Source organism: Phocoena sinus, chromosome 2, assembly GCF_008692025.1.
Source record: "Phocoena sinus isolate mPhoSin1 chromosome 2, mPhoSin1.pri, whole genome shotgun sequence".
Taxonomy (NCBI): Eukaryota; Metazoa; Chordata; class Mammalia; order Artiodactyla; family Phocoenidae; genus Phocoena; species Phocoena sinus.
In genome coordinates, this window is record NC_045764.1 from 145,392,008 (window position 1) to 145,419,068 (window position 27,061).

Below are 27,061 nucleotides of genomic sequence, written 5' to 3' on the forward strand. Positions count from 1 at the left end.
CCCCATGGTTGGGGGGCAGCCAGCTGCTCCTGTGGAAGCGCTGGGAGGGAACCTGGGTTACTCACTACACTGGCCCACACTGACCCAGATGAGTTGCGCCCTTTCTCTGGGTTCTAGTCCTGCACCATCTCTCAGGTGCTTGACTTAAGACAGAAATGCATGCTGCACTGAGTACCCTGCCCATCTTCTTCCCTCCTTCCTTCCACCAACAAATACTAAATGAGGGACTTCCCTGGTGGCGCAGTGGTTTAGAATCCGCCTGCCAATGCAGGGGGCACGGGTTCGAGCCCTGGTCCGGGAAGATCCCACATGCCACGCAACTAAGCCCGTGCGCCACAACTACTGAGCTTGTGCTCTAGAGCCCACGAGCCACAACGACTGAGCCCATGCGCCACAACTACTGAAGCCCGTGCACCTAGAGCCCATGCTCCGCAACAAGAGAAGCCACTGCAATGAGAAGCTCACGCACCACAACAAAGAGTAACCCCCGCTGGCTGCAAATAGAGAGAGCCCACGAGCAGCAGCGAAGACCCAGTGCAGCCAAAAATAAAATAAATAAAATAACAATAAACTTACGTTAAAAAGAATACTCAATGAGCATGGACTATATACACCAAGCAGTGTTCTAAGCACTGGGAGACAGGTGAACAAAATATACAAGAAACCCTGGCCTCATGGAGCTTACACTCCAGTGGCAGAAACTGATATAAAAAGCCACGGTTCTCAGACAAACAGAATGATGACTAATAAAGAACTGAGTTCCTGGGCTTCCCTGGTGGCGCAGTGGTTGAGAGTCTGCCTGCCGATGTAGGGGACATGGGTTCATGCCCCGGTCCGGGAAGATCCCACATGCCGCGGAGCGGCTGGGCCCGTGAGCCATGGCTGCTGAGCCTGCGCGTCCGGAGCCCGTGCTCTGCAACGGGAGAGGCCACAACAGTGAGAGGCCCACGTACCACTAAAAAAAAAAAAAAAAGAACTGAGTTCCTTTCAAAGAACCACGTCCTCAGCTTGATCTATAATGGTTCGTAGAAACTTAACTTATAAAAACCTTTTCCTTAGATACGCTGGTGCATTAAGTGGGGACAGCTGGCAGTGGGTAGCATACCTGCCACCTGGTGGCTGGGTGACCTCTGCAGGCATCAGTCTCTTCATCTTTGAGATGGAGAGGGTGGAGCCTTCCTCACAGGGTCATCGTGAGTATTCTGAGATGGTGTATTGGCACAGTGTCTGTTTCATGGTAATGTACATTCTGTTCACCATCCCTGGCTCCTCTTTCCTGCTTCGAGCAGACACGGGAGTCTAATCAGGTCCCTTCAGCCTCCTTCTGGACCCCTGCTGCAGATGCAGACGGGACAAGGGGCTCCTGAGGTGACCCAGAGTCTCGAGGGTAATGGGTATGTAGCTAGATGGACACCCAGCAGAGGCTGCGGTGTACACTCTGCCTCTCCCCTCCCCCCAGCCCCACTGAGCAGAGGCTCTGGAAGAGGCAGCCACGCGCCGCGCCGGTGGGGCAGGACAGTCATCCCTGTCGGAACTTGGGTGTGGCTGAAGAGGCCTGTCTGGGGTCTGTTCTCCTTCGCGGCCCAGGTGAGCAGTCCCCCGCAGGTGCCCTGGTGGGCCCTTCGGGAGTCCCCGTCACCCCAGCAGCCAGCAGCCCTGCCTGTGAGAGTGGGCCTCCAGGGGACGCCGGTGGTTACCAAGCACTGGATTTTACTTGCTTCATTTCATCCTACCTTTCCCAACAATGCTGCAAGTTAAGGGCTGTCACTGCCCCATTTTACAGTTGAGGAAACCGAGGCTAAGAGAGGGAGTAAGAATTTGCCCAAGCCACTCTAATATGTGACGGAACCAGCATCTGAACTCAGGCTGTCCAGCTCCAGAGCTCGGGCTTCACACTGACCTATACCCTTTCTGCCCTCTGTTAACAACCCCAATCCCCAAATCCGCACATCAAATTCACAGGGGCAGACAGTTCCCTGGGACCTCTGGGAGCGCCAGGGCCACACGGCACTTTGCCCAGCTTACCCAAGTGCCGGCTTCAGCAGCTTTAAAGAGAAGGGGACCGTGCCTGAGAGCACTGTGACAAGGGAGACCACTGGAAGTCCAAAATGGCACAGCTGGAGGGACCTTGGAGGTCATCCCTCTGCAACCCTTCTTTTACCGAAAAGAAAACGGAGGTCCAGAGAGGGAAGTGAGGTCCCTACCACCCTGCAGACTGCCCAGTGGCCTCAGAAGCCCGGCACTGGTGCCCAAACACCGGCATGGAAAATGGATTCGAAGCCAGTCCCTCCACCCACCTGTTGTAGTCGAGGGCTTCACTGAACCTCAGCGTCCTCTCCTGCAGGTCGCGGGGGCTTTAGAGATAATGTGTGTGAGACGTCAGCACAGCAGCCGGCACCTGCTAGGTACTCAGTGAACTGTAGCTATTATTATCACTCTTGTTGGTCTTGAAGTTCAAAGATGTTAGGCAACACTACCTCTCTTAGGTGTTGCTTTGATTCTGTGGTTCTGCTAGCTAGGCCCAGAGAGGGAACAATGTTCACAGCCACCTCTGAACGCTGAAATCCATCTCAGGGAGGGCTAAGGCTCAGCTCTGTGCCTCTTTGGGATTAGAATCTGGAAGAATGACCGTGGGCTGTAGCCGAGGTGGCAGCTGCAAGTTCCCAGCTCTTCCAGTGTGCCTGTGGCTTGAGACCCATCACTCAGCCTCTGTCTATATCAAATTTCTGTGAGTCCAGTGAGCGAGGTGATCACCTGCCACCTTACCTCCACCACCCACCCCCAGGGAAATTTATTGTGCTCATTTAAGGAAGGGCTAGCTATGAAGTCTAACACCTTCCAGAAGGGCTACACTCCTAGGGGTTTTGGGGGGTTTTTCTTCGTGGTGGGGGGTGAGTGGAGAAGTCTTCTCTTTGAGACAGAGCTACCTGGTGGTGACAATTTGGTGCAGACGTAGAGCATCCTCACCACTGAGCCCTGAGGAATAAGGGGTAGACTTGTAAAAACCAGCTCCTTCTTCCCTCCCTCTCCTCATGGAGCCCTCCTTCTGGAGCCATCAGGAACCCATCAGCCTGATTTCGGTTTAGCATGGTCCAGCTTCATCCTCCATGCCTAGGGGTGACTTTGGAGCCTCTCACTATGGGTTGATGTGATGTCTTTGGATCCCACAACCTCTCACCTGTTTCTTTCAAGACCAAAGGCAGCTAGACCTAATAGACCAGGCTGGGATGAGAGGAGCAGCCTATATCAACAAAGGGTCATTCCCCAGGTCTTCCCACCTGGCTGACCTGAGAGCCTGTATGGGGGTAGGGACACCAGAAGGGCAGTGCCCTTACGTTTCCTCGTCATCTAGAGATGGCTGTGGGGCCTGATTCCTAAGGAGCAAGTCTCCCTAGCTTCCCACAGAGGACATGACCACTGGGTCTGCCCCATGATTGTTGCAGAAACAAGCCAGTGGCTTGACAGGGGTTATCTTGGTCTATGGAAATGAATCCTGGTCCCTACTGCAGTCTAATTAAACTCCCCAGGCAAGGGAGACCTGGGAGAGCAAGGCTGGCCTGCATCTCCACACCATCTCCTACTGCTCCTGACTGCCACGCAGCTCACGCCTCAGATTCCCTGATATTCTTTTTTTTTTTTTTCTGACTGTTGTGGCCTCTCCCGTTGCGGAGCACAGGCTCCGGATGCACAGGCTCAGCGGCCATGGCTCACGGGCCCAGCCACTCCGCGGCATGTGGGATCTTCCCGGACCGGGGCACGAACCTGTGTCCCCTGCATCGGCAGGCAGACTCTCAACCACTGCGCCACCAGGGAAGCCCGCCCCGCTATTCTTATAGATTTCTTTGTGAGGCCCTCTTTTACGCGTCCCCTTCTTTCTAGAGTCACTTTCTTGGTAGGGCCATTTTTGGACTTGTCCTTGTGGTTAGTCTTCTGAGTGAGGAAAGGGTATTGCAGTTAAAACAATGACTTTTCTGCAGCAAAAAACCCATTCAGGTTTTCTTCCTTCAATTCACTTCACTCCAACCGAAGCGTACGGAACATCTATTACAAAAGTGCTTCAGTCCTGAGTGCTGGAGAAACAGGGAAATGCTGATGGGGGTGGTTGGGAGAAAGCATGAACTGTGACCTCACCATCTGCCTGATTCCCGAAGTAGCTTCATTCAGAGGCCGGGACCTAATGTGGTCCTTCAGATGAGCCAGTGCCCAGGAGTACCAGCAGGATGCAAACACCCTGACAACCCTGTGTCTCACATAAAAGGGCCTCCTGAGTCCAGACTCGCCCGGCCTGACCAACTTCAACTCCCACCAATAACTTCCCAGCATCCTGGGCCGTGGCACCGCCAGGTAGATCCCTTCCTTGAAAACATCAAGCACTTTCATCCTCTGGACCTTTTCTCATGCTGTTCATGCAGTACATCCTGCCCTGTCCTCCCTTTCCTCTCTCTTAAGAATTTATTCAAAGGATTTATCTACCTTCTGTGAGAAGCCTCCCCCTAAGACCACCTTGCAATACAATATTTTTCCTCTGTGATCCCTGCTTGGTTTGTTTATTTCACATCTGAGTGTCTGTTCTGTCCCTGATACTGTGCTGATCTCCCAGAACTAATTTAGCCCACCTTGCCTTCTGCCCGGAGTGAGAGTAGTTCACATCAGATGCTCAGTGCCACCAGGGCTGGGGCACAATCTCAATGATTTCTGTGTCCGTGTCTCTCAACACCGTGTTTTGCACTTTGTTCAAAGTGGCAGACGAAGAGGTGGTTTCTCGACTGGGCTCTGCCCACTCATTAGTCGTGTGGTCTCCAGCGAATCTTCCAGCCTCTCTGGCCGCCTCCCTTCTTCCTGATGAAATGGTGATGATAATACCCCAGGGTTGTCCAGGGGACAACGAGGCGGGGTGGAAAGAAGCATCATGAAAGCTGGGAGCCCCAGGCCAACGGAAGAGGTGGGGTGGTTGTACCCCCATTCTCCTTTCACTGGCTATGAAACAGCGTCTCTTCCCCTTCGCTCTCTTCGAATGTCAAGTGCACCAGCTTCCAATCCCTCCTCGGGGCGGGACCTCCGGCGGCTCGGAATCCTAGGCTGCGGAGGATTCCGGTGCAAACTCCAGACTCTCCTCCCGCCCAGCCGTCCCTTTCCAAAGACACGCCGAACACACCTTAAACCCTGTTCCAGAGCGCAGTTCAGAGCGCAGTCCAGAAAGGCAGCTCCGCAGCGCGGGCCCGGGCCGGGGTCGCGCATCTCCAACCGGTGACTCAGGGCCGCTCGGTCCGGGGGTGGGTGGAGGTAGGCGGGACAGACCAGGGCCGCGCGCGGGCAGCCGCCAGGAGCTCGGTCGCCCAGCCGTTGGAGCCGAGACTGGCTCTGGCCCGTCGCCATTCCGCCGCGGGCGTCTGCCTCGCCGGGCCTTCCTCCGGCGCCGCTTTGCACCCGCTACGCTCCTCTCCCGGGGCGCAGCGGCCCCGCAGCTGGCCGGGGCTGGAGCGGGGGGCGGGCTCTGCGCGCGAATGAATGGGCGCCCGCGGGAGGCGCGCGCCTCGGACTGAAGGGCATTAGGACCGTGAGGATCGCTCCGTGCTCCTGTCTCTCCCTATCCCCCCCCCAACCCCCCACCTCTCTCCTTTTTCTGCTCTGCGGGACTGAGCAGCCCGGGGCGAGCGAAAACAAACAGCTGAGGCTGCGAGTGCCTCCGCCCCGGCTCCAAGAGCACGCCGGCCCGGGCCCCTACTCCGGGCGCCCAGCCGCCCACCATGAGGAAGATCCGCGCCAATGCCATCGCCATTCTGACCGTAGCCTGGATCCTGGGCACTTTCTACTACTTATGGCAGGACAACCGAGCCCACGCAACATCCTCCGGCGGCCGGGGCGCGCAGAGGGCCGGCGGGAGGCCGGAACCGCTCCGGGAGGACCGCACCATCCCGCTCATTGTGAGTACGCGTTGCGAGCCGAGCGGCCGGCCGGGGAGCCGCGGCGCGCGTCCTAGCCCCGCGTGGCAGCAGAGGGCGAGAGGCCGGGCCGGGGGCTGCGTGCCCGCCGCGCCCCGCCGGCTTTGTATACGTTGGAGCATTCCTGTCCGTTGTTATGGCAACCTCTGTCGGGCTAGCGGGGCCAGGGCGCACGGGTGGAGGGAGGGTGACAGCGGGTGGGGGTTGGGAGAAAGTACTGCAAGTTTGGTGGGCCCGGTGTGCACGCGCGACTGGGAACGTGGCGGCTCTCTGGGCGCTGCGCAGCCTGGGCCGGGGGCCGAGGGCCGGGGGCCGGGGGCCGAGGGCTAGGGGTTGTCCGCGTCTCACCCGCCCCCGAGGGCGGCTGGACCTTGCGCGCGGCGAGCCGGCAGTGGGAATCACACGCTGCTAAGCGCGTAGGTGGTTGTGCGCACCCCCCTTCAGCCCCTCGGGGGCAAAGGACGTGGGGTGGGTGCGCTGGGTGAGGCAGGGTCGCTAGGGACTTGCTGGACTTTGAGCTCCCTTCTCAGCCCGGGTCAACTTGAACCTGCTTTTTGGGGGGGCACGGAGGACTCCCCACTATCACCCCCGGGGTTCTTCGGGTCGGGGAAAGGTCTCGTCCTGAAGGCGTCCCACGCCCCAACACCAGTCCATCACGACGCGCTAACTAGCAGTGTCTGCGCCCAGGCTCGGAGATTGCCTCTCACGAGGTCAGCCCCGCGATCTCAATGCGAGCGGGGAAACCAAGGCGGCGGGGTACGGCGGAGGTGCGGGGGAGCCCCCCAGGCGCTCCGGGGACCTGGGCTGGGGCGTGCCTGTCACCGCCTCCGCCCGGGCCCCGGGAGCCGGCTCTGTGTGTCAGGGGCACCTGTTGAGACGGGAGGCTCTGGAACCCGCGAGAGGCGTGCTCAGGCGGGCCGCAGTCTTCCGATGGGGGTGGATGGTGGGCGAGACTCTTGGGCGACCCGACTCGCAGGACAGACTGCTGGGCCCGGTGCAGCCTGGCCGGCGGGGGCCGGAAAGAAGGAGAGCAGAGTGAGGGGCTGAGGGTGGGGGAGTGGAGCAGGGTGGCCATTCTGAAAGATCTGGGTCTGGGGAGGCAGGGGTGAGGAGCTCCTGGAGAGGCGCAGGGTCAGGAGGGCAAAGGTTTGTGTGGAGTAGACTCTGAGATCTTTGTGCCAAGGCAGCTGAGCCCCAGGAATACGGTGTGTTGTTTGTAGTGGCAGTTGTAGGCGTGGAAGTGCTCTCGTAGTCCCATCCTGCCCTAGATTCCCTTTCTTGTTACCTACCTGGAAAGAAGTGAAAATCCCCTGCAAAAGAACCATATTTCCAGGCTTTGCCTGAGGAGACCTTGGAGTTTGTGGGTTTTCCCCAGCCCCACTCCCCCACTGCCAGATCCCCGTCTGGTTGAGCTCTATCGGGGTGAGCCTGACTAGGTGGAGTGTTCCCTTCTGGGCTGAGGGTCCCTGCCACTAAGACACTGTTTCCAAAGCACTTGTGGATATTTGGACGGAAAGGCTGATGAGGGAAAGCCTCCTGTGTTAAAGACCCCAGAATGTTGGGATCTAGGTGGACAGATTCAAGTCGGAACTGGGCAAACCAGGAATGGCCCCATACCCGCAGGGAGCTTCCACAGCAGGGACTCATCCAAGCTGCCCTGTTCTTACGCTCTGAGAGGGCCAGCTCTGGTCCAGGGTAGGCGGGCCTGGAGTGGCAGGGGAGAGGCAGGCTGCCCAGATGTTCTGTCCTTCTCTGTGGTGACGTGATGGAAGGAGGGTCTGAGCTGGAAGAGGAGGAGGGGAGAGAGGAGGGGGAATGGAAGGGAAGAGCACAGAGATACTAACTGCTGCTCAAAGCCTGAGGCTGGTCTCATCACGGGTGCCTCTGCTTCAGAATCCGGGAACGCCACTCAGACTGAGAGCCTGGGAATGGTGCTGGGGGCTTGGGGGGGGGCATTGCTGGAGGTGGGCGGCACTCGTTTTGGGGGGTGGCAATGGCAGGTCATGGGGGCTGCAGTGAACATCCTCTCGACCCTCTCCCTGTTCCCGTGGGGTTTGACTTACTGCAGATTAGAAGAGGGCTGTGAACTGGAAGCCGAGTAAGTTTAAAGTGTGAAGGAGTATCGGGGAGCCAGGAATGGAGGTGCAGGAAGAGAGGGAGAGTGGAAGTTCCTGGGAGTGAGCCGCGAGCCTCCTCTGGCCACTCGGGGCATAGCCAGCTCCCTCGTTGTTCTTAGGCTTTAAGCCCTGAATGTCTGTTCCATAGGCATTGATCCCCAGTGACACCCTGCCTTTGACACAGTCTTGCATTGTATTCCCATATTCGGGGTATTTCGCTTCAGTGGGACTTTCAGTCATCGGCCTGTCTCCTCACTGAATGGAAGCTATCATGCAGGGACAATGCAGGAAGCTTCTTGCATCCCCACCTTGATGAGCACAGCAAGACTTAATAAGTACTGTTACACGAGTGAAGAAGGATTTCTGCCCAACTCTGGGAGCAATGATCCAAGCTTCATATCCCACTAATACTTTATTCCAGCTCCAGCTGACTATAACTAGAGAGCCAGGGGAATGTGTGTTCAGCTTCTCTGGGAGGTAAACCCTTTGTTCAACTTAAAAGGGGCAGGTGCAGCTGAAGATTTAATTTCTCTTTGAAATCTGTGGTTAACCTCTCACTGGTCTTCTTGCCATTCCAGAACACGTCTCTGTCTAGTTGGACCAGAACACGCTGCATGTGGATTTTCAGATTCTTAGGGAATGATGTGGCTAGTCCGGCTGACAGAGGCTGAGAAAATTCAGACAAGCATCATCATCACTCCCCTGGGGAATCAGAGAGCTGAGCTGGAAAAGGGAGGGTCTGCATAACAGCCTGGGCCAGGAGGCAGCTCCGTCTTCACAATGTCTGGGTGATTCCAAGCCAGCCAAGTTGTTTCTGGACCTTGGAGGCAACTGTTTGGCATTGCAGGGTGTCGGCATGGCAACCGTATGGCCCAGATATCTCAGGGAGGTCCTAATTTTTAATATTCTGTCCTGTTGTCAGCCCGTGTGTCATAAATTTTGATGTGAAAAATTGGTTATAGAATCTGTAGAACTAAAGGGAGATACTGACTTCATCCATAAATGGCTGCTTATGATGTGGCAGGGTTTGTGATTTTTCCATGCTGTACGTTATGGGCAAGGCAGTGGATTTGGGGATATCCATTTGAATCTACATTGATGCTCGCTGGCTCTGGACTGCAGCCAAAGCAGGAGGTGGAGCAGACACAGCTGGCCTTCAGTCTTTAGGACTCACAGTCGGGAAGAACATTTGTGATTGGTTTGGTTTTCCATATGCTAATTCTCTAATAGGCATGGGTGGGATGCTAAGGTGTTACATGGAATTTCACTTTACAGACATATTTTTAAAAGACTGTCCATTGTGGGTATTTTCAGGATAGGTGTAGTCATTTGCAATGTCTCCTATTTGAAACCATGAACGTTTTAGGCAAGAGTTTTCCTAAACTGGAGTTTTTTATCCCACAGTTGGGATACTGCTGAGTGAGCATGGACAAAAACTTACGTCTCTGGACCCTGGGTATTTTATATGTTAAATTTGGGTGAGGGAAATTCCCTGGTGGTCCAGTGGTTAGGACTCTGCGCTTTCACTGCGCAGGGCACGGGTTCGATCCCTGGTTGGGGAACTAAGAGCCCACAAGCCTCACGGTGTGGCCAAATAAATAAATAAATAAATGTGTGTGAAATGGTTTGTTAGGTGTGTTGATCCTTGGATAAGCTGATGATAACTTCCTTTCTAGAAGCAAATAAATGGCTTTAAGAGAGTTCTTTTGAATGGTGTTGTGAGATTTATGGCTAGCGGAGGGATACCCCTGTCCAGAGTTGGTCCTGTAGTAACCCCTGAGGCCGCACGGGGATCCCCACTTACCTAGTAGAAGGGAACAAAGAAGGTGGCTTTTCCAGCACTGTTCTCTGAGAGCAGAGGCTTCAATTAAAATAAATATGAATTAAATTATATTTAATTTGTGTAGGTGCCCAGTTCTCTTTGCCCCACAGACACCCCCAGTTCCCTTTGCCAAAGTGTCTGAACTGAAAGGGCTTGATTTCCCATCCCTGAATTACTCTGTAGGGTTCCAAGGAATGGAACTGGGGCTAGTGGGTAAAAGTTGCAGGGAGAGAGATTTGTTTTTACCAGAAGCAACACTTTCTCACTGAGCTGTCACTGGAATGGTCCAAAGGCTGACCAGCGTTTCTCTTCACACTCCCTGTGGCCAGGTCAGCGCTTTCGTCCAGCAGCAGTGGGAGGAGGAAAAAAAGGCCCGTGGTCCTGACTGTGTCGGAAGATGTTAGGCAGCTCTGTAACCGAGTTTGAAATAGGGCCCAATTATTATACTGCAAGAGACCTGGCGCCCTGGGAAGCAAGGCTGGCTGAACACACTGAGACCAGGGAGGAGGGTGATGAAAAAGAAACCCATAACTGCCACAGTGCTGTCCCCTCCCTGTTCCTTTGGAGCTGCCAAACAGGGAAGGAGAGGGGGCCAAGGCTGGTCAGAGGCAAGGCTGCAAAGCCGGAAGTGCTGGTCTTCAGGCTCTTTCCTGCTCCCCAGAACGAGGCCCACAAATGTTTTCCACCCACCTGAGGCCCCTTGAGTCTGACCTTCCCATATACCACTTCTATTTCCCTCATCCAGCCTGGGGAGAGTTTCCAGGTGGCCTGTCCTGCGTCCCGGGGCCTTGCCCATTGCTTTCCAGGGCGGTGCCGGCTGGCAGTGCCCCTGAGCTGTGTTAATGGAGGAGGCTGAAGCTCAGGCCTGCCTGGCTCCCCAACACCCTGAATTTCAGCCACACCCTTTGCCAGTATCTGGTTAGAGACAGTAAGGCCACCGGAGGACTTCTGTGAACATTTCAGAACCGGTAGGAGTGGCAGACAAGGGGTGTTTGGGGACAGAGGGAGCCATCATTACACTCTGTAGGCAAGATAAGGCTCAGGCCACAGCTGGGGAGACACCGAGGCAAGTCTGCCCCAGGTATGACCTTTCCACTTTTCTGGACCTATTAGGAAGAGCTGCAAGTTTAGCTTAAGGGCACCAGTGCCACTTCCTTGCCATTCCGTGAAGTGAGGTGTGGCTCCGTGGAGATGAGGACAACGCTGTCTCAGAGCACAGGGGTTGGGGGGGGGGCGGTGACCACATCTCTTAACATGCTCCGAATTGTGGGCCCTGACGTTGAGATTCACCCAGGCCCTGGCTAGGCCAGGTCCAGTCAGAAGGAAACGGCTCAGGATGGAAACGGATGTTGGCTGCCAGGGATGAGGAGGTGAAGGGATAGAAAGAGGAGGCAGAATGAAGGCCAAGTGATCCCCCTTCTAGGCTGAACCCTGCTCCCAAGGGGCTGTGTTTCCATAAGTGAGTCACTTCCACTTTCGGGGTCTTAGTTTCCTCATCTGTCAGATGAGGGTTGAACTAGAGGATCTCCAAGGTCCCTCCCAGCTCAAACCAACTTTGACCTTTTGGACCCATTCCTACAAAAGTGAGGTGGCCCCAAGCCAGGGCTCGTGGTCTGATGGTGCTTGGATTAAGGAGAATAAGGCCGGGGGTGAGGTGTACAAAGACCAGACCACTTGTGTTCGGAAGAGCATGAAACCAGTTCTCATAAGGAATAAACTGTACCAAACCCACCCCGTTCTCTTCTCTTGAAACACTGTCTGATGGAGTGACGCAGCTCACCTTCTGCTGAAGGAGAATTCCATTGTATTTGTGCGTGTCTGGGAGGCATGCAGACACATGTGCAGGAGTGTCTCTGGGTGGACTTCAGACTCTCAACAATCCGGGAAGACCAGAAGGACTTTGCAACAATCTGCAATGACCCCTGAGTAGAGAATTCATAGTCTCAAGCTCTTGGACTTTATTCAGAAGACAGGCGTGGAATTAGGCCACAGCCTAGTAATCCGCTTTTTTTGGCCTCTTCGCGAGGCATGTGGGATCTTAGTTTCTCGACCAGACATCGAACCCGTGCCCTCTGCAGTAGAAGCTCACAGTCTTAACCACTGGACTGCCAGGGAAGTCCCCGAAATCCACACTTTTTGTAAAAATCAGTTTAAGGAGTTCAGAAGGTTGTCCATCTCCTGGTAACCTTCAGGTTTTCATAGGTTACATATACAGTAGATTAAAAGAAGCAAGATGAGGACAGAGCTAGGAGCTGCTGATACACTGAGAAGTGACAGGTGACAGCAAAGGACCAACCAGCCATGTGAGGTTGGAGCAGCCCCCCTCCCACAGGTACACACTGGTCAGAAGTGCTGAAGGCATCGTTTATTCCTTCACTTGACAATTATTTACTGAGTACCTACTGTGTGCCAGGACTGTTATAGGCTCTGGGGATAACAAAACAGGCAAAATCCCTGCTCTCAAAGAGCTCACATCCTAGTGGGGGAGACAGACCATAAATAGATATACAGTGTGTTAGGTGATGGCAAACGCTATGAAAATAAAGTGGCAAAAGGGGACGGAAAGATGAGAGAAGGATGGCCAGAAAAGGCTTGTTGGATAAGATGGTGTTTGAGCTGCAGCATGAATGGGAAGAGTGAGCCATGCAGACATCTAGGGAGACAGTGTACCAGACAGCCAAAGCCCAGGGCAACTATCTCTACAGGGTAAGCAAGGGTAAAAGTGGCCCAAGGTGAAAGCCCAGATCATTAGGCCTTGTAGGTCATGGCAAAGATGGGCTCAGAAACATGTTCCTGAGTCATCAGGAAGTGATCAATTACATTCAGTTTACTGGCTTGGGATGTCAGGGAGCTTATGTCATTCAGTTCAGAAAGATTTCCAGCAGTGTCGTCAGATATATTAGTAAGTGTTGGTTCTTAAAGAGGTAACTAGGTTCTTTGAAAAATGCTCTATGGCTGGAACACTTCGTTTCCCCACAATGTGAGATCAGTGAGGTACTTGTGTGTCCTGTGTGTGGGTGTGTGTGTGTGTGTGTGTGTGTGTGTGAGAGAGAGAGAGAGAGAGAGAGACAGAGAGAGAGAGACAGAGAGAGAGACAGAGACAGAGAGGTAAGGGGGAACAGAGGGTGCTAGTGCCTGAAGAGATTTAAAAGACAAAAGATAACGGAGCCCTTGTTTAAATATTGGAGTAGGGCAGGACGGGAGACTGCTCTGGGGGAGAGTTTTGTGCAGGAAGGGGAATTCCTCTGTGCGCTGGTACCTGATCCAGCACCCCTTTGTTTCTTTGTCTGGTTCGTGTTCTCTTCAGGTGCATTCGGGACTCCGGAAAGGATGTTTTCTGGCAATGCAGGAACTTGGAATTCTTGCCCTTTCCTGCTCTCTTCTGTACAAACAGACCCTGGAGGCTGAAGCATCCAGGGCCTTCCCACAGACAGGGAGGTGGGCACCTATGCCTGGGTGGACACCTGAGGCCTGGCAGAATCAACGACCCCACACAGCTTTTTGTTCAGGCGGGAGGTGGGTGAGAGGAGCTGCTTTCTGGAAGTGGGCTCTGCCTGGGCCTGTCTGAGGCCATGTGCACTGATGTTTCGTGGATTTCCCAGTGCCCAGGAGACTGGTATGATGGGGCTTCATGTGGCCGGCAAGCTGCAGCCACTCTATTTTTGTGGTTCAGGTCACACACCTTCAGTCCCAGAGCCCTGTCAGTCATGCCCTTTTAGACACCGCTTTTCAGACTTCAGATTTCCATCCCTTTATCTTCTTACAGCAGCTCCGGCTTTTAGCTTCTTTAAACTAACTGCTGGGGAGGGCTTCTGACATTTCAAGGTCTTTAATTTCAAGAGGGTCTGGCCTTGATGCCAGAGGGAACCTATGTCGCCTTCCAAAGTGGCCAAGTCAGTTCCAGGGGGCTTAGCTTCTGCTGCCTCATAAGTCTGCGACCAGATTCTTTGCTTGGAAGCCATCTTTTCCCCTTCCTGTGAAATCCCTTACTGGGTGCTGGGGGACAGCTGGCGGGGCGTATGGGAGGCTGGAGGCATCATCCCAGCGTTTGGGGTAGAGCCCAGCCTGAGGCTCAAGGAGAAAGAAACTGTGATTGATTAGTGATGTCTGCTGTGGTGCTGGTGGGTTGAAGGAGTAAAGTGGTAGGACTGAGCCACAGCCCCCAGATAGTTCACCAACCCAAGAGGACAGAGGAAGAAAGGGAACCAAGGGACAGAGCGCACCCTACAGAGACCAGGGAAGGCGATGGAGGACCTTTTGGAGCCACAGGCCAAGAGGGACTCCAGATAGGAGCAGAGGTGCCCATAGTAACGTTTTAGTACCATCTTGGTGACACCTTGTATGGGCATGAAAATGGCAAGGGCCTTCTCCCAAAACACCAAAAGGAAATGACTTGCCCCTGGATGAACCCCCAAATTGCCCACCCCTGGTTTTTTGCAAAGCAGAAACACAGCATCACCTAGACAACCCTTCCAGCCAAGCAGTGTCCCTGAACCACACCTCGGCAGGGGCACAGAGCCAGGTTGGGGTGGACTAGCCCAAGAACTGCAGAGCCTGGAGCCTGGGAGATCTGAACACCTGTGCTGGGACAAATCTGAGAGCAAGCCAAGCTGAGAGAGTAAGAAGGGGCCTGGTCAGTGAATGAAACCGGTTGTGAGGCCCACACCTGAGCAGGCGTGTTCAGAAGAGCCAGGCCATGGGTTCCCTGAACATAGTCACAGGGGCTCTGATGGGAGATGGCAGCTGCCCACAGGTAGGGAGAGCCCTGCAGGGTCCAGACCTGCACTGACCAAGGTCAGCAGCCACCAGCCCCATGTGGCTATTGGGTACTTGAAACGTGGCTAGTGCAACAGAAGAAACTGAATGTTTCATTTTATTTAATTTTAATTATTTAAATTTAAAAGCAGACACCCATGTCAGTTATTGGAAAACTTCTAGGAGTGTTTAGAAGAACTTCAGTATATGGAATCTACATTTTCAGCTGTAAATTTTATGAAATCTCAATATAGATAAAATATTTCGGGTGAAAATTTAGTATCTTTTTTTAAATTTGATTTTTAAAATATTTATTTATTTGGTTACACTGGGTCTTAGTTGCAATAGGGGGGCTCCTTAGTTGCAATTTTGTGGGCTCCTTGGTTGCGGCTTCATGGGCTCCTTAGTTGTGGCATGCGAACTCTTACTTGCGGCATGCATGTAGGATCTAGTTCCCTGACCAGGGATCGAACCCGGCCTCCTGCATTGGGAGCGCAGAGTCTTACCCACTGTGTCACCAGGGAAGTCCTGAAAATTTAGTATCTTAATTGAAATGTGCAGACTTCCCTGGTGGCGAACTGGTTGGGAGTCCACCTGCCAATGCAGGGGACACGGGTTCAATCCCTGGTTCCGGGGGGATCCCACATGCTGCGGAGCAACTAAGCCCGTGCTCCACAGCTACTGAGCGTGCGCTCTAGGGCCCGCAAGACACAACTGCTGAGCCCAAGTGCTGCAGCTACTGAAGCCCACGCGCCTAGAGCCTGTACTTCGCAACAAGAGAAGCCACTGCAATGAGAAGCCCGTGCACTGCAGTGAAGAGTAGCCCCCTCTCGCCTCAACTAGAGAAAGCCTGCACGCGGCAATGAAGACCCAAAGCAGCCAAAAAATAATTTTAAAAAGAAAGAAAGAAAGAAAGAAATGTGCTATGAGTGTAAAGTACATACTGGATTTCAGACACTTAGTACAAAAAAGAATTAAAATACTTTACTAATATTTTTTATATTCTGTGTTGAAATATTTGGATATATTGGGCTAAATAAAATATATTATTAAAATTAATTTTACCTGTTTTTTTCCTTTTTCTAATGCGGCCACTAGAAATTTTAAAATTATATATGTGGCTTGTATCCTGTTTCTTCAGATGTCGCTCGTCCTTACATGTGTTCATGACCCCTTTCTAAAGCGCTAGGAGGTTGTCAGCAGAAGGTTATATATAAAGTAAAGAATGTGGCTATGTTCCTAGCTTACCTTGACTTCAAGATGAGTACTTTCTGGTCCAGCTGCTGCTGAGTCTTTAGTTCCTAATTCACCATTATCTATGGGCACAGACACCTCCCAGTCTGGGCCCTCATCCTTATACCATCATTAAAACCAAGGTCAATGTTTTCTTTCAGTGTCTTCTCTTTTTAAAGTCCCTTCAAGGGCTTCCCTGGTGGCGCAGTAGTTAAGAATCTGCCTGCCAATGCAGGGGACACGGGTTTGAGCCCTGGTCTGGGAAGATCCCACATGCCGCGGAGCAACTAAGCCCGCAAGCCACAACTACTGAGTGCCCACACCTAGAGCGCATGCTCCACAACAAGGGAAGCCACTGCAGTGAGAAGCCTGCACACTGCAATGAAGAGTAGCCCCTGCTCGCCACAACTAGAGAAAGCCGTGCACAGCAACGAAGAACCAAAAGCAGACAAAAATAAATAAATAAACCCAAACAAAAAAACAAAGTCCTTTCTAGACATACAGATGGCCAAGAAGCACATGAAAAGCTGCTCAACATCACTAATTAGTAGAGAAATGCAAATCAAAACTACAATGAGGTATCACCTCACACCAGTTAGAATGGGCATCATCAGAAAATCTACAAACAACAAATGCTGGAGAGGGTGTGGAGAAAAGGGAACCCTCTTGCACTGTTGGTGGGAATATAAATTGATACAGCCACTGTGGAGAACAGTACGGAGCTTCCTTAAAAAACTAAAAATAGAATTACCATATGACCCAGCAATCCCACTACTGGGCATATACCCAGAGAAAACCATAATTCAAAAAGACACATGCACCCCAATGTTCACTGCAGCACTATTTACAATAGCCAGGTCATGGAAGCAACCTAAATGCCCATCGACAGACAAATGGATAAAGAAGATGTGGTACATACATACAATGGAATATTACTCAGCCATAAAAAGGGATGAAATTGGGTCATTTGTAGAGACGTGGATGGATCTAGAGACTGTCATACAGAGTGAAGTAAGTCAGAAAGAGAAAAACAAATATTGTATATTAACACATATATATGGATCTAGAAAAATGGTACAGATGAACCAGTTTGCAAGGCAGAAATAGAGATACAGATGTAGAGAACAAACGTATGGACACCAAGAGAGGAAACTGGCAGGGCGGGGTGGTGGTGGTGGGATGAACTGGGAGATTGGGATTGATATATATACACTAATATGTATAAAATAGATAATTAATAAAAGCCTGCTGTTTAAAAAATAAGTAAAATAGGGCCTCCCTGGTGGCGTAGTGGTTGAGAGTCCGCCTGCCGATGCAGGGGACATGGGTTCGTGCCCCGGTCTGGGAAGATCCCACATGCCACAGAGCGGCTGGGCCCGTGAGCCATGGCCGCTGAGCCTGAGCGTCCGGAGCCTGTGCTCCGCAGCGGGAGAGGCCACAATAGTGAGAGCCTACGTACCGCAAAAAAAAAAAAAAAAAAAAAAAAAAGTAAAATAAATTCAAAAATTCAAATAAAAATAAAATTGAGGTATAATTGAAAAATAAAAAAGTGCCTTCTTCTCTTGCTTGGAGGAGAGGTAAGAGCAGTGGAGGCAGGGAGCCTTTTTACTCCCTTGGAAACTAGAGGGATTAGTTCCAGTCTGTTGCTTTTGGTGTTTTGTCTTTGTCCTGTTAGAGCCAGAATGACAAATAGGTCTCAGCTCTACTGCCAACTCAGAACCTGTGGAAGTGGTGTCCTGGAGCACTGTGGTGAGAAGGATTCTGAAACTGCATCCAGACTGAGTGGGAAACAGGCAGTTGATTAGCCATGTCTGTAAAGGGCAAGTAATGGGACTGTAGAACATGTACATTGTATTTACTGATCCTGCATTGATGAAGCTGCCTTATCTGAGCGGTTTTCTCCGCTTAAAACACATGCTTTGGGACTTCCTTGTGGTCCAAAGGGTAAGACTCCGCACTCCCAATGCAGGGGGACTGGGTTCAATTCCTGGTCGGGGAAGTAGATCCCACATGCATGCTGCAACTAAGAAGTCTGCATGCTGCAACTAAAAGATCCCGCGTGCCACAACTAAGACCCGGCGCAGCCTAAATAAGTAAATAAAAAGAAAGATATGCTTTAAGACATTGACCACTTTGAAGAAGCAGGGATGAGGCTTGTATTGAGTCAGATGTGCAGAGGAATGTTCTTTTTTCTCCCTTTGGACATGGTACATGTTTAATATACAAGAGATGGGAAATCAAAAAGGACCTGAAAATCACCCTAAAACCCACCGTTCAGGCTTACCACTGTTAACATTTTGGTGAATAATCAATTCAGATCTTTTTTGGTGGATTTTTCTTAGTGAAATCTTACATTTTATCCTGCTTTGTACCTGGTTCTTTTCATATAACACTTTATCTTTCTATGTGACCTTTCTATGTCATTGTCTTCTTCCAAATATTTTTTAATGGCTGCCTAGAATTTCAGTGGGTGAATGTTCCATAGATTATATAATCACAGTTCATAAATGATGGATATTTACATTAGACTGAACAATATGAAACTGTTCTTTTTAGGTGAAAAATAGTCAAATGTTCGCAGTTTCATATGGTTCAACCAAATGTTCTCCTGTTTTTTATTTTCGTGAACAACACAACAATGAATATCCTTGCAGGTAAATCTTTACACATAGCCTTGATTAATTCCTTAGATAAATACCTGGAAATGGAGTTGTTGAATAAATACCTGGAAATGGAGTTGTTGAATAAAATATCAAAAAATAAAGACATAATCTGATAGGGCTGGGATTAGGGTGAGGTGAGCGAGGTGAGCGCTGTAAGTGCAGGGCTGGATCCTGTCTTTAAAATTTTAATATTTGATTTAAGAAAATATTTCAGGGCTTCCCTGGTGGCGCAGTGGTTGAGAGTCCGCCTGCCGATGCAGGGGACACGGGTTCGTGTCCCGGTCCGGGAGGATCCCATATGCCGCGGAGCGGCTGGGCCCGTGAGCCATGGCCGCTGAGCCTGCGCGTCCGGAGCCTGTGCTCCGCAACGGGAGAGGCCACAACAGTGAGAGGCCCGCGTACCGCAAAAAAAAAAAAGAAAATATTTCAGTAAAATATAATCTATGTTAATTCCTGAATTTTTTTGGTGTCCCTTTACATTTTGCACCTGAGTTCCTCACTTCTCTCACACTAATCCCAGCCCTAGATAACAGTGGTATTTACCTTTTTGAATTGTTATGATGAGTGACTGCACGTAAAGCTCTCAAAGCAGCATCCACGGTGAGCACAATAAATGTTGTGTACATTTCCACTCAGAAGGCATTTGTTTTCTAGTATGTGACAAGCGCTGAACTAGAAGTTGGGGTGCAAAGGTGAATGAGCCCCGGCTCCTGCTCTCTAGTTGCTTGGGCTTGGAAGGGAGCTGATGAGGGTGGGGAAGTCTGTGGGTGCCATCACAGGGCATGTGCTGAGTAGAGCAAAGTCTTTGCCTCCCTCACTGAGAGGGTGATGATGTGGCTGAGACTTTATTTATTTATTTATTTCACAAGACAACTTCAATTAAAAATTTTTATTACATATATATACATTCTTTTTTATATTCTCTTCCATTATGGTATATCAGGATATTGAATAAAGTTCCCTGTGCTATACAGTAGGACCTTGTTGTTTATCCATTCTATATATAATAATTTGCATCTGCTAATCCCAAATTCCCAATCCATCCCTCCTCCCCCCCAACCCCTTGACAACCACAAGTCTACATCTGTGAGTCTGTTTCTGTTTCGTAGATAAGTTCATTTGTGTCGTATTTTAGATTTCACATACAAGTGATATCATACGATATTTGCCTTTTTCTTTCTGACTTACTTCACTTAGTATGATAATCTTTAGGTCTATCCATGTTGCTGCAAATGGCATTTAAATCTTTTTATGGCTGAGTAGTATTCCATTGTATATATACACCACATCTTCTTTATCCATTCATCTGTTGATGGACACTTGGGTTGTTTCCATGTCTTGGCTGTTGTGAATAGAGCTGCTATGAACATAGGGGTGCACGTATCTATTTGAATTACAGTTTGGTCCGGATATATGCCCAGGAGTGGGATTGCTGGATCATATGGCAACTCTATTTTTAGTTTTCTGAGACACCTCCATACTGTTTTCCATAGTGGCTGCACCAACTTACATTCCCACCAACAGTGTTGGAGGGTTCCCTTTTCTCCACACCCTCTCCAGCGTTTGTTATTTGTAGACTTTTTAATGATGGCCGTTCTCATTGTAGTTTTGATTTGCATGTCTCTAATAATTAGCAGTGTTGAGCAACTTTTCATGTGCCTGTTGGCCATCTGTATGTCTTCTTTGGGGAAATGTCTATTTAGGGCTTTTGGTGGCCAAGACTTTAAAGATGAGCATATGCTGGCTGAACATGGAGAGAAAGGAATATCAGGCAGGAGGTGTGGCCTGAGCAAAAGCATTGAATGCTATGCCCAATTCCAGGTAATTTTCTAAGGTTGTAGCCTGGAATGGGGGGTGGGGGGTAGGTCAAGAATGAGACTGGGTGGGTGGGGGAAGACCCTGGGATTCCACCCTTAGCCGAGCATTCGTTCTGTTCCCAAGTCTCACTGACTACAGGAGAGCTCAGCCTAGAATGGTCCACTTTTACTCCCAGGGGTGCTGCTTTCCCTGGGTAACAGAAGTGGCAATATTGATGCCTAATATTGATTTCTTCTTCTTATTTTCCTATGTTTAATTGCAGTAAAATACACATAACATAAACTTTACCATATAAACCATTTAAAAATGTACACAGTGGCATTAAGTACATTCACACTGTTGTCCAAGTGTCGCCACCATCCGTCTCCAGAGCACCTCCATCATTGTAGACTCAAACTCTGCACCCATTAAACACTAACTCTCTCTTCCTGCCAGCCCTTGGAAAGCACCATTCTACTTTCTGTCTCAATGAATGTGCCTCCTCTAGGTACCTCCTATAAGTGGAATCATACAGTATTTGTCTTTTTGTGACTGGCTTATTTCACTTAGCATAGTGTCCTCAAGGTTCCTCCATTTTATAGCATATGTCAGAATTTCCTTCCTTTTTTTTGTTTTGTTTTTGTTTTAATTTTTGAGTTTTATTTTAATTTTTTATACAGCAGGTTCTTATTAGTTATCCATTTTATACACATTAGTGTATATATGTCAATCCCAATCTCCCAGTTCATCACACACACACCCCTACCCCTGCCACTTTCCCCCCTTGGTGTCCATACGTTTGTTCTCTACATCTGTGTTGCAATTTTTGCCCTGCAAACCAGTTCATCTGTACCATTTTTCTAGGTTCCACATATGTGCATTAATATACGATATTTGTTTTTCTTTTTCTGACTTATTTCACTCTGTATGACAGTCTCTAGATCCATCCATGTCTCTACAAATGACCAAATTGCGTCCCTTTTCATGGCTGAGTAATATTCCATTGTATGTATATACCACATCTTCTTTATCCATTCGTCTGTCGATGGGCATTTAGGTTGCTTCCATGACCTGGCTATCGAAGATGGTGCTGCAGTGAACATTGGGGTGCATGTGTCTTTTTGAATTATGGTTTTCTCTGGGTATATGCCCAGTAGTGGGATTGCTGGGTCATATGGTAATTCTATTTTCAGTTTCTTTAAGGAAGCTCCGTACTGTTCTCCACAGTGGCTGTATCAATTTACATTCCCACCAACAGTGCAAGCGGGTTCCCTTTTCTCCACACCCTCTCCAGCATTTGTTGTTGGTAGATTGTCTGATGATGCCCATTCTACCTGGTGTGAGGTGATACCTCATTGTAGTTTTGATTTGCATTTCTCTACTAATTAGTGATGTTGAGCAGCTTTTCATGTGCTTCTTGGCCATCTGTATGTCTTCTTTGGAGAAATGTCTATTTAGGTCTTCTGCCCATTTTTGGATTCCGCTGTCTGTTTTTTTAATATTGAGCTGCATGAGCTGTTTATATATTTTCCAGATTAATCCTTTGTCCATTGATTCGTTAGCAAATATTTTCTCCCATTCTGAGGGTTGTCTTTTTGTCTTGTTTGTAGTTTCCTTTGCTCTGCAAAAGCTTTTAAGTTTCATTAGGTCCCATTTGTTTATTTTTGTTTTTATTTCCATTACTCTAGGAGGGGGATCAAAAAAAATCCTGCGGTGATTTATGTCAAAGAGTGTTCTTTGTATGTTTTCCTCTAAGAGTTTTATAGTGGCTGGTCTTACATTTAGGTCTCTAATCCATTTTGAGTTTATTTTTGTGTATAGTGTTAGGGAGTGTTCTAATTTCATTCTTTCACATGTAGCTGTCCAGTTCTCCCAGCACCACTTATTGAAGAGACTGTCTTTTCTCCATTGTATATCCTTGCCTCCTTTGTCATAGATTAGTTGACCATAGGTCAACTAATGGGTTTATCTCTGGGCTTTCTTTCCTGTTCCATTGATCTATATTTCTGTTTTCGTGCCAGTACCATATTGTCTTGATTACTGTAGCTTTGTAGTATGGTCTGAAGTCAGGGAGTCTGATTCCTCCAGCTCGGTTTTTTCCCTTCAAGACGGCTTTGGCTATTCAGGTCTTCTGTGTCTCCATACAAATTTTAAGATTTTTGGTTCTAGTTCTGTAAAAAATGCCATTGGTAATTTGATAGGGATTGCATTGAATCTGTAGATTGCTTTGGGTAGTAGAGTCATTTTCACAATGTTGATTCTTCCAATCCAAAAACATGGTATATCTCTCCATCTGTTTGTATCATCTTTTATTTCTTTCAACAGTGTCTTATAGTTTTCTTCATGCAGGTTTTTTGTCTCGCTAGGTAGATTTATTCCTAGGTATTTTATTCCTTTAATTGCAGTGGTCAAGGGGAGTATTTCCTTAATTTCTCTTTCAGATTTTTCATCATTAGTGTATAGGAATGCAAGAGATTTCTGTGCATTAATTTTGTATCCTGCAACTTTACCAGATTCATTGATTACCTCTACTACTTTTCTGATGGCATCTTTAGGATTCTCTATGTATAGTATCATGTCATCTGCAGACAGTGACAGGTTTACTTCTTTTCCAATTTGTATTCCTTTTATTTCATTTTCTTCTCTGATTGCCATGGCTAGCACTTCCAAAACTCTGTTGAATAATAGTGGTGAGAGTGGACATCATTTGTCTTGTTCCTGATCTTAGAGGAAATGCTTTCAGTTTTTCACCATTGAGAATGATGTTTGCTGTGGGTTTGTCATATATGGCCTTTATTATATTGAGGTAGGTTCCTTCTATGCCCACTTTCTGGAGAGTTTTTATCATAAATTGGTGTTGAATTTTGTAAAAAGCTTTTTCTGCATCTATTGAGATGATCATATGTTTTTTCTTCTTCAGTCTGTTAATGTGGTGTATCACATGGATTGTTTTGCATATATTGAAGGATCCTTGCATCCCTGGGATAAATCCTACTTGATCATGGTGTATGATCCTTTTAATGTGTTGTTGGATTCTGTTTGCTAGTATTTCGTTGAGGATTTTTGCAGCTATATTCATGAGTAATATTGGTCTGTGATTGTCTTTTTCTGTAGTATCTGTGTCTGGTTTTGGTATCAGGGTGATGTGGCCTCATAGAATGAGTTTGGGTGTGTTCCTTCCTCTGCAGTTTTTTGGAAGAGTTTGAGAAGGATGGGTGCTAGCTTTTGTCTAAACGTTTGATAGAATTCACCTGTGAAGCCATCTGGTCCTGGACTTTTGTTTGTTGGAAGATTTTTAATCACAGTTTCAATTTCATTACTTGTGATTGGTCTGTTCATATTTTCTATTTCTTCCTGGTTCGGTCTTGGAGGTTATACCTTTCTAAGAATTTGTCCATTTCTTCCAGGTTGTCCAATTTATTGGCATAGAGTTGCTTGTAGTAGTCTCTTAATATGCTTTGTATTTCGCGGTGTCTGTAGTAACTTCTTTTTCATTTCTAATTTTATTGAGTTGAGTTCTCTCCCTCTTTTTCTTGATGAGTCTGGCTACTGGTTTATCAATTTTGTTTATCTTCTCAAAGAACCAGCTTTTAGTTTTATTGATCTTTGCCATTGTTTTCTTGATTTCTATTTCATTTATTTCTGCTCTGATATTTATGATTTCTTTCCTTCTGCTAACTTTGGGTTTTGTTTTTTCTTTCTCTGGTTCCTTTAGGTGTAAGGTTAGGTTGTTTATTTGAGATTTTTCTTGTTTCTTGAGGTAGGCTTGTACTGCTATAAACTTCCCTCTTAGACCTGCTTTTGTTGCATCCCATAGGTTTTGGATCATCATGTTTTCATTGTCATTTGTCTCTAGGTATTTTTTGATTTCCTCTTTGATTTCTTCAGTGATCTCTTGGTTATTTCGTAATATAGTGTTTAGGCTCCATGTGTTTGCAGTTATTTTTCCCTGTAATTCATTTCTAATCTCCTAGTGTTGTGGTCAGAAAAGATGCTTGATATGATTTCAATTTTGTTAAATTTACTGAGGCTTGATTTGTGACCCAAGATGTGATCTACCCTGGAGAATGTTCTGTGTGCACTCAAGAAGTGTAATCTGCTCTTTTTGGATGGAATGTACTATAAATATCAATGAAATCTATCTGGTCTGTTATGTCATTTAACTCTTGTGTTTCCTTATTAATTTTCTGTATGGATGATATGTCTGTTGGTGTAAGCAAGGTGTTAAACTCCCCCACTATTATTGTGTTACTGTTGATTTCCTCTTTTAGAGTTGTTAGCAGTTGCCTTATGTATTGAGGTGCTCCTATGTTGGGTGCATATAGACTTATAATTGTTATATCTTCTTCTTGGATTGATCCCTTGATCATTATGTAGTGTCCTTCCTTGTCTCTTTTAACATTCTTTATTTTAAAGTCTATTTTATCTGATATGAGTATTGCTACTCCAGCTTTCTTTTGATTTCCATTTGCGTGGAATATCTTTTTCCATCTTCTCACTTTCAGTCTGTATGTGTTCCTATGTCTGAAGTGGGTCTTTTGTGGACAGCATATAGATGGGTCTTGTTTTTGTATCCATTCAGCCAGCCTGTGTCTTTTGGTGGGAGCATTTAATCCATTCACTTTTAAGGTAATTATTGATATGTATGTTCCTATGACCATTTTCTTAATTGTTTTGGGTTTGTTTTTGTAGGTCCTTTTCTTCTCTTGTGTTTCCCACTTAGAGAAATTCCTTTAGCATTTGTTGTACAGCTGGTTTGGTGCTGCTGAATTCTCTTAGCTTTTGCTGGTCTGTAAAGCTTTTGATTTCTCTGTCGAATCTGAATGAGATCTTTGCCGGGTAGAGTAATCTTGGTTGTAGGTTCTTCCCTTTCATCACTTTAAATATGTCATGCCATTCCCTTCTGGCTTTTAGACTTTCTGCTGAGAAACCAGCTGTTAACCTTATGGGACTTCCCTTGTATGTTATTTGTTGTTTTTCTCTTGCTACTTTCAATAATTTTTCTTTGTCTTTAATTTTTGCCAATTTGATTACTATGTGTCTCGGCATGTTTCTCCTTGGGTTTATCCTGTCTGTCTGGGACTCTTCTGTGCTTCCTGGACTCTGGTGGCTATTTCCTTTCCCATGTAAGGGAAGTTTTCGACTATAATCTCTTCAAATATTTTCTCACGTCCTTTCTCTCTCTCTTCTGCTTCTGGGACCCCTGTAATGTGAATGTTGTTGCATTTAATGTTGTCCTAGAGGTCTCTTAGGCTGTCTTCATTTCTTTTCATTCTGTTTTCTTTATTCTGTTCCACAGCAGTGAATCCCACCATTCTCTCTTCCAGGTCACTTATCTGTTCTTCTGCTTCAGTTATTCTGGTATTGATTCCCTCTAGTGTAGTTTTCACTTCAGTTATTGTATTGTTCATCTCTGTTTGTTTGTTCTTTAATTCTTCTAGGTCTTTGCTAAAAATGTCTTACATCTTCTTGATCTTTGCCTCCATTGTTTTTCCGAGGTCCTGGATCATCTTCACTGTCGTTATTCTGAATTCTTTTTCTGGAAGGTTACCTATCTCCACTTCATTTAGTTGTTTTTCTGGGGTCTTATCTTTTTCCTTCAACTGGTACATAGCCCTCTGCCTTTTCATCTTGTCTATCTTTCTGTGAATGTGGTTTTTGTTCCACAGGCTGCAGGGTTGTAGTTCTTCTTGCCTCTGCTGTCTGCTCTCTGGTGAATGAGGCTATCTAAGAGGCTTGTGCAAGTTTCCTGATGGGAGGGACTGGTGGTGGGTAGAGCTTGCTGTTGCTCTGGTGGGCAGAGCTCAGTAAAACTTTAATCCACTTGTCTGCTGATGGGTGGGGCTGGGTTCCCTCCCTGTTGGTTGTTTGGCCTGAGGCGGCCCAACGCTGAAGCGTACCCCAGCTCTTTGCTGGGGCTAATGGAGGACTCTGGGAAGGCCCACGCCTAGGAATACTTCCCAGAACTTCTGCTGCCAGTGTCCTTGTCCTCAGGGTGAGACACAGCCACTCCCGCCTCTGCAGGAGAACCCCCAACGCTAGCAGGTAGGTCTGGTTCAGTCTCCAGACCTACCTATGGGGTCACTGCTCCTTCCCCTGGGTCCCGATGTGCACACTACTTTGTGTGTGCCCTCCAAGAGTGGAGTCTCTGTTTCCCCCAGTCCTGTCGAAGTCCTGCAGTCAAATCCCGCTAGCCTTCAAAGTCTGATTCTCTAGGAATTCCTCCTGCCGTTGCTGGGTCCCCAGGTTGGGAAGCCTGACGTGGGGCTCAGAACCTTCACTCCAGTGGGTGGACATCTGTGGTATAAGTGTTCTCCAGTCTGTGAGTCACTCACCCAGCAGTCACGGGATTTGATTTTATTGTGATTGCGCCCCTCCTGCCGTCTCATTGTGGCTTCTCCTTTGTCTTTGGATGTGGGGTACCTTTTTTGGTGAGTTCCAGTGTCTTCCTGTCGATGATTTTTCAGCAGTTGGTTGTGATTCCAGTGCTCTCGCGAGAGGGAGTGCAGAATTTCCTTCCTTTTTGAGGCTGAACGTTTTCTCTCGTATGCATATACCGCGTTTTGCTTATCCATTCATTTGTTGACGGACACTTGGGTTGTTTCCAACTTCTGGCTCCAGTGAATGACGCGGCTATGGACATGGATATACAGATATTTCTTCGAGACCCTGATTTCAGTTCTTCCAGGTACATACCCAGAAATGGAATTGCTGCATCATATGGTAATTCTA

At 48.3% G+C, this 27,061-nt stretch overlaps 1 protein-coding gene across 3 annotated transcripts in view; it reads left to right on the forward strand.

The window, feature by feature from the left end:
* Nucleotides 1–3,647: 3,647 nt before the first annotated feature.
* Nucleotides 3,648–27,061, forward strand: part of GALNT16 (polypeptide N-acetylgalactosaminyltransferase 16) — a 108,006-nt gene continuing 84,592 nt past the window's right edge. For all 3 annotated transcript variants that reach the window (XM_032622345.1, XM_032622343.1, XM_032622344.1), the window contains exon 1: nucleotides 3,648–5,924. In XM_032622345.1, the coding sequence (XP_032478236.1) occupies nucleotides 5,748–5,924 (177 nt within the window). In that variant the 5' untranslated portion in view covers nucleotides 3,648–5,747. The remainder of the gene's footprint in view (nucleotides 5,925–27,061) is intronic.